Here is a 7121-nt window from a genome sequence, read left to right on the forward strand (position 1 = left end):
TATGAAATAAAATATATATTTTTTTAATTTTTAAATTATTAATTTTTTTAATAAATTTTTTAATAAATTTTTTTTAATAAATTATTAATTTTTTAACAGCATAATTCGAATTATACCATGAATTACTGTGTGTGTAATTCAAACAAAGTTGGTTCAAATTAGTATGTTCGAACTAACTTGGTTCGAATTAGTGTATGCATGTGTTTGTGTATAAACGTACATTGGTGGATTCATGAAGCAGTTTTCGTTTTGGCTTATTCACGTAAATTATTTTCTTCCTAGGCTTATTTCTGTTTTTTGCCCTAATTTATTTATAAATTATTTTTAATTTAAATTCTCATATTTTAAGTTTTTTTTAATTAAGTTGTTAAACTGGCTCTAAATTAAATTTAACTAATATTTTGTATTCCAAAAGGAACGTAGTAAAATGACATAAAAATAATTTTATTATTATTTTAATGAGTCAGACAATAATGGAAGATAGTAGTAGTAAAATTCTGTGTTCTTGGCTTCATCCGGTTACGTTGTCTCCGCAGATTGTCCTCCAAGGCAGAGATTATATCAAGAGTCAACCTTTGACTAAATTAATGTGGCTTGCTCACTACTCTCCACAGAGCAAAACTTATAACGTCGCTCATGTTTAATTATATTTTGCTATTGCAAATAGAAATTCTTTAAAAAGATAACCAAGGTTTCGACTTTCGGTAAATATCTAGGGCCGAAAATGTTTTTTGTTTTTTTATTACAAAGTGATTTGTAGTTATTTATGTTAATACTGCTGAATAGTGTTTCTTTTTTCTTATGTTTAACATTGATATAATATGTTTCTATTTGAACATAACAATACTTTCAGTAATTAGGGTCTATTATGGACACCTAATTTTACTCAAGTAGGTATCTCTTTTATGTAGATAAATTAAAATAAGTGAATTACATACCCAATTATCCAAAGGAAGACAAACATGAAACATGTTAAAAATAACATTAAAAGTTAATACTAAGTTTCTTATAATCACTTAACACAAACACAGGTTTCTTGGCACCAAAAAACACAGGTTTATAGTTTATATGTAAACCACACCAATTGATACGATTAATAAGTTCAGAAGTATTAAATATACAAACTCAAAAGAAGCTAAACTCCTTTGATATTTCTTTGTGCAAAGATTTAAATTTAACATCTAATAAACTTCTTAATGATGTTCAACAGGTCCATCATAAGCCGAATTAACACTTCCTTGGCCTGTTCCTTGAAGATTTTCTGAAAATTTATACAGAAATATTAGATCCTCAAAGTGGAAAATCAAACAAAAATGTACACAAATTAAGCTAAGCAACAAATATTTTACCTTGAATATGAACCACCAAAATCTGTCTTACTTCCTAGGCTTAGTTTCTTAAATGTTGATGCAGATTCTTCAAGAAGTTCAATCTCAAACAATGCATCCTCAATTACTTGACCCAATTTCTTGTCTTCACTAGCATTGTGAAAACAATCTCTTTTCTTAGCATCAAGAACCAGTTTTCTCCATATAGAGTCACTATTAAACAATGTTGAACCATTTCCAACAATCCAAAGGCAATATCTACAAAAATCAAACAATAAATTTTAATCACCTTATGCATATTCTCATTTATAAATTAAGGTGGTAGTTTAGTTTAACATACCTAGCTCTTGTCAATGCCACATTTGTTCTTTGTCTGTTGGAAAGAAAACCAACTTTTCCAGCACCATTTGCTCTAACTGTTGATATTATGATAATATCTTCTTCCCCGCCTTGAAAGCCATCGACGGAACGAACACTTAAACTGAAATCAGGATCAGAAACCGAAGTGTAATTCTTGACTTTCTCTTGAATTTCATAAACTTGAGCATTGTAAGGAGATATGACTCCTATGCTAGTTTTCTTCTTTGTCCTCACAAACTCTGCCAAAAAAACAGTGTTGCACTATTAAGAACACATAAAAATTATATTGACATAGTTAATGAGACAAGACAAGAAAAGGCGAGAGAATTTGGCAACCTTTGTGGAGGTTTCCAACAATCTCACAAATAACTGCAGCTTCAACAGTGTTTTTTGTACTATGTCCAAGACCAATTTGTTCTCTTCCTTTAGCTACATTTATGAATGCATAAGAACCATAGATATCTCCTTCAAGGAATTTTTTGTTATAGCTTAAATTACTCAAAATTGGAGCATCAGAAAGCTTTCCTTCATAGAACTCTTCACTTGGAAATAAGCTAATTGAAGGACTCATCCTATACTGAACATTCAGCATATGCTTCTCATTTCCTAAGATTACCAACCTCTCAAATAAGCTTCTTCCAAATTCTGTCTTCTCAGCAATCTATAAGATGTTGATCAATTTAAAAAACATTACACATAAAAATGATCAAGATTCAATAAACAACAATTAAGATCACTAAAGTACTAACTATTTAGAAACAATGCTCAGTACCTTGCTTTTTACCAAGGCTGGAAGTTGTTTCTCATCGCCAATTAACACACAATGCCTAAGACCTGGGAGCTGTAATGGTACGGTTGACTCGCATTCTTTAAGCTGTGCAGCTTCATCAACTACCAGAAATTTAAGCTGTGCCATTCCTTCTGTGAACAACTTTACAGAACTTGATGCTGTACAGAAAATCAGACAAGCATTTGACAAGCATAATTTCTCGATTCCATGCTTGTCATTAGTGACCGGAATGAAAACGGATTGAGAAAGTGTAGTTAGTATTCCAACACATAATTCTCTTTCCAGGCTTGGCCACCCCAAGTAGTCAATAATTTCTTTTTCCTCATTTTCTACTTCTTCTTCATCATCATCCCTATAATTCAGAGTTCTCCTGTACATAACATGATTCAAGGAACTTTCAAGGGATCTAAGCAAATCTAAAGCTCTAGTCATCCTCCTCACATCACTGATCTGAATAAAACATGTTGGCATGTGTGTGTATAAAGTCTGCATACAGAATTCAAGTTTTCCTTTCAGTTCCCTGAAATTCTTCTTCACAAATTGATCAAATGTCATTATACTTTCAATGAGAGAATGATACTTATCTGCAATGTCACTGTATTTCATGTTCACAAATTCCTTCAATGTTTTAGAATCACCAAAGAGCAAGTTCCTTCTATACTGGATTTCAACAGTGCTGTTTTCTTTCTGCACAAAATCTTCGAATGGCATTAGGCCCTTCTCTTTCTGATACAATTTATATAGCTTCTTAGGTTCCTTGATCAGTTGAATCATTGATTCAACGCTATGTTTCCATCCACTTAGTGGAGCAAAACACTTAACAAGATTATTCACACGATTTTCGAGAAAGATATCTTTAAGGCCAACATAAGTGTCAACCTTCATTCTAGAACTATTGCCAAATAGGACTATGTCTCCAAAACCATATGATTCATGCTCAAGTGAATCCTTGACAAGGCTATGCAGCCGCGACGCAACAGCCATCACTGCTGTGTTGGTTGGAGCACATGTCAATGTCCTGACTCTAAGCTTCAAAAGGGAAAATAAGATACAAGCCACAGTCTTGGTTTTCCCAGTCCCAGGAGGTCCCCATATAAGGTTCATGGTGCTGTTATGTTGACATTTTGTCAAGCTTACACAGCTTGAAACTGCATCTTCTTGTGATTCATTGAGATTCTGAGACTGAATCATATTTCTTATGCTTGAAGTGCCAATAACATTTAGTCCTGAGGGACATATTTGACATTTTCTTCCAATCTAAGAACAATAAAGAAAACATGTAACATGTTATTACCTCTGTTTTGAGAAATTAAGGGAATGAAGAACTTAGAAGCATTCAGATTATGATAATTTTAAACAGTCCAAATCATGCACTAGATTTATGTAATGTATTTACACCTAGTGACTCATTTGCATAAATTTATATTTACAAAGTAATTTACCATCAAACCAAAGTTAAAAAATGATATACAGTAAACTACATAACCTAAATTCACAACCTCAATATATAGAATATAGTTTTTTTTCCCCCTTACCATCATGTCAGGTCTTAGCACCTTTTCAATAATGCTCATATCTGCATCCTCTAGCTGTGAATTCAATGCCTTCCATATCCTAACATTTGTTAGAATGTTCATAAGATACACAGCATAAAGCTTCTTAACACCACCACTTCTGTCATATTCATTCATAGTGTCCATGTACTTGGAGGACAAAATTGGAATTGCATTGTCATATGCATGTTTTGGCCTAACAACATAACCAATATGGTAGAATTTTTTGGGGCTGTTGTTTAAATCATCTATGCATTTTGGTCTAACAGGAGTAAATGCAATAACATCTCCTAACATAGGCTCATATGATTTTCCAATTTCACCACCTTCTTCCACATCATCTTTATCCACATCATCACTATCACTAGTGTTCACCAATGTTAAGAGATGGAACAAATTCTTAGGAGGTTTGAAGAACTCTTTGTCCATTTCGACAGCCTCGATTTCGCAGAATCGAGCTCTAGAGACTCCTTTCAATCCTGAACACATGTCACTGCGTGTCTCTTCAATCAATGAAGGAATGAATGAGTTCATGTATTCTTTCACAGAATTGAATGTCTCTGGAATCTTAACAACCTGTTAAAAACACTGTTTCTTAAATTCATTTCTTAGCTTCACCAACATGGAAACAAAAACAAAATATTTATAAAAAAAGAAGAGAGAAAAGACTAAAATAACCTTGTGCTTGTAAAGATTATCATTCAGAACATCTCTTAGAGTCCAAGAAAAGACAATATCCAACAAACTGGATTCATCATCATGATCCTCCCTAGTATTTGACATCCTTTGCTAATTGATGAAGATCAAATCTGAATGAATTTCAAATAATAGCAAGAAACCATTAATATTCTCTGATAGATATAGTGAAACTATTCATCACTTGTATATGTTAATGTTAATGTTAAATATACACTTTATGGAAGTGAGAATGAAGAATACTTACTAAAATGAATCTGGCTGCCGTTGATGAATGTAAAAGAAAAACTACTTCAAGTGCTTAGTTGAAAATTAAACGTTCTTAGAATAAATATATATATATAGACAGTGAGAGAGAGACTTCATGCAATCAAGGCCAGGAAGAGAAATCAAAGGATCAACTTAAAAGTTAAGTGAAATTAGTAGTAATTAAAACACTACTTGGGAAATTAAACGGGGGAATGCTTTATTTATTTACGAGGCCTACCTAATTATTGGACTATTTTCTTGAAAAATGTTAATTACTTAATACTACAAATAGTAAAAATAATATTAAAATCAGCTACAAATATTAAAAAAAATATTTGTATGCTAAAATCAGCATACTTGTTGGCTTTTGAAACCATTTCTGGAAACTTTCTGTCTTTTTATCTCGTAACTAGCCACGAGACTTTTTCTTTTGTCTCGTCCCTAGCCACGAGACTTTTCTTTTTGTCTTGTCAGTCAGCACGAGATATTTTCAGTTTTATCTCCTGGTAGCAGAAGCAGAAATGGAGTAGAAGAAAGAGAGAATTACACCAAGATATATCTTGGTTCAGCTGCTAAGTGTAAGGCAGCCTACATCCAGTCTCCATCACAATAATGATGGAATTTCACTATAATCATTTTTAATTACAAACTGTAAAGTGCTAACCCAACTTACAAGGGAATTCCCACAGAATCATGAAACACAACACATATGTACAAAGGAACTCTAAGGATATCTATGGCTTTTTTCTTTTAATTTTACACTCTCTGTCTTTTTTCGCTCTATGGCTTTTTCATACAAACCTCACTGTTTGCCTTTTTTCATGAGACTCAAGACATGACAAAATTAAACAGAAAATTACAAAATGAAGAACATTGAAGGAGAAGAAATTCTGTCAGCTTGAAAAGCTATGAGAACTTTATGCCTTGTACTCTCACTCCTTGAATCAACCCTAAGTGTTCACCTATACTTATAGGGAGAAGTCTCCAAGGTTGAAACCAAACAAACCAAGCCAATCTTCTTCTTCTTCAAGTCATAACCGGTTCGGTCAGAGAGAGAGAAGAGATAACTCATACAAAACCCAACATGAAATTACCTCTAGTCCTTCCTTGGTCACCACTCTTCATCAATCCGAGCCCTTCATCTCTTCCTTGCTCTCCAAGATGAACTTCTGGCCCTTGATGCTTCATGATGATGATAGCTTCATCTACTCCAATCTCTGCCTCTTCCATCACGTAACCACTCTAGCTACTTCCTGTGATGGTTGATCAGAATCAGAGACAAGCCATCCTCCAAAGATCTTCTCCTAGCTGGCCGAGATCTTCTTCTTGTTTTTGGGTATGAGGAGCTCGAGATTACCTCACCAAATCTTACCATTTTTAGTGAGAATCTCAACCACTACATACTTTTTGTTTACTTTTTCTTGCCATCATTTTGATGGTCTTGATGCATGTAGTTCATTCTTTTTTTTGGTAGCTCAACTTAGCTTCCATAGTTTCCTGTGATATGACCGAAAGAGAAGAAGAGAGTTGAGAAAGAGGAAAGAGAAATTTGAACATTAACTAATGGAATATGACAAAGCAAATTAAATGTCCACTTTCCTTTTACTGAGCAACGTGTAGCTTAATAATATCCATCAAATCAATGACCAACTCTCTCTCATGTTTCCAATGCATGTATTAACTTCATTTTAATAAAATTTGAATTCCATTAGAAATGGATTCCGTTGGAAGCTAGAAGCAATACATTTGCTTTCTCTCAAACTTGGTTTCGGACCAAGTGTTGGATTATGTAGCAACAATTATTAACTTGGGCTTGTAGTAATAAGAGTTCAATTTGGCCCAAGTAAAGTAACCATAAATTAAACTAAGTGGATCAAAGGATTTTTTGTATCAATGCTGAATGTTAACTTTAATTTGGACTTATGATAATGTTTGAATTCTAGCTCAAATAATCACAAATTACTTCAGCTATACAATATAAAAAACATTAAACAAGACTGAATGGTTTTAAGCATATTGGGCTGGTAATAATTCTTTTTCTGTTCGGCCCAATAAGAAAACCTACATCACAAAATTATTAATTAACATATGTTAAATGAAAATCAAATTAATAATTTTGTAATTAATTATTTCAATAATGTTTGT

At 32.9% G+C, this 7121-nt stretch overlaps 1 protein-coding gene across 2 annotated transcripts; it reads right to left on the reverse strand.

The window, feature by feature from the left end:
• Window positions 966-5103, reverse strand: LOC107610020. 2 transcript variants are annotated; one of them, XM_016312085.2, is made up of 9 exons: window positions 4975-5103; window positions 4710-4840; window positions 4014-4607; window positions 2461-3735; window positions 2025-2349; window positions 1669-1927; window positions 1350-1586; window positions 1232-1261; window positions 966-1197 (listed from the first exon to the last, which is right to left on the reverse strand). In XM_016312085.2, exons 2-9 carry the CDS (start codon window positions 4812-4814, stop codon window positions 1194-1196), a joined length of 2829 nt encoding a protein of 942 aa, XP_016167571.1. In that variant the 5' UTR covers window positions 4815-4840; window positions 4975-5103; the 3' UTR covers window positions 966-1193. The 2 variants fall into 2 exon arrangements, with proteins under 2 accessions (XP_016167571.1, XP_020963058.1); XM_021107399.1 differs by having other exon boundaries at window positions 966-1261.

The sequence above is a fragment of the Arachis ipaensis genome, chromosome B07 (genome assembly GCF_000816755.2).
Source record: "Arachis ipaensis cultivar K30076 chromosome B07, Araip1.1, whole genome shotgun sequence".
Taxonomy (NCBI): Eukaryota; Viridiplantae; Streptophyta; class Magnoliopsida; order Fabales; family Fabaceae; genus Arachis; species Arachis ipaensis.

Excerpts from the sequence above, each read along its gene's own strand:
- LOC107610020 (XM_016312085.2), bottom strand. The coding sequence starts at position 4,814 with ATGTCAAATACTAGGGAGGATCATGATGATGAATCCAGTTTGTTGGAT. Across the intron at positions 3,736-4,013 it reads TGCTAAGACCTGACATGATG|ATTGGAAGAAAATGTCAAAT; the intron begins GTAAGGGGGAAA and ends TATTGTTCTTAG. Across the intron at positions 1,262-1,349 it reads TTTGGTGGTTCATATTCAAG|AAAATCTTCAAGGAACAGGC; the intron begins GTAAAATATTTG and ends ATAAATTTTCAG.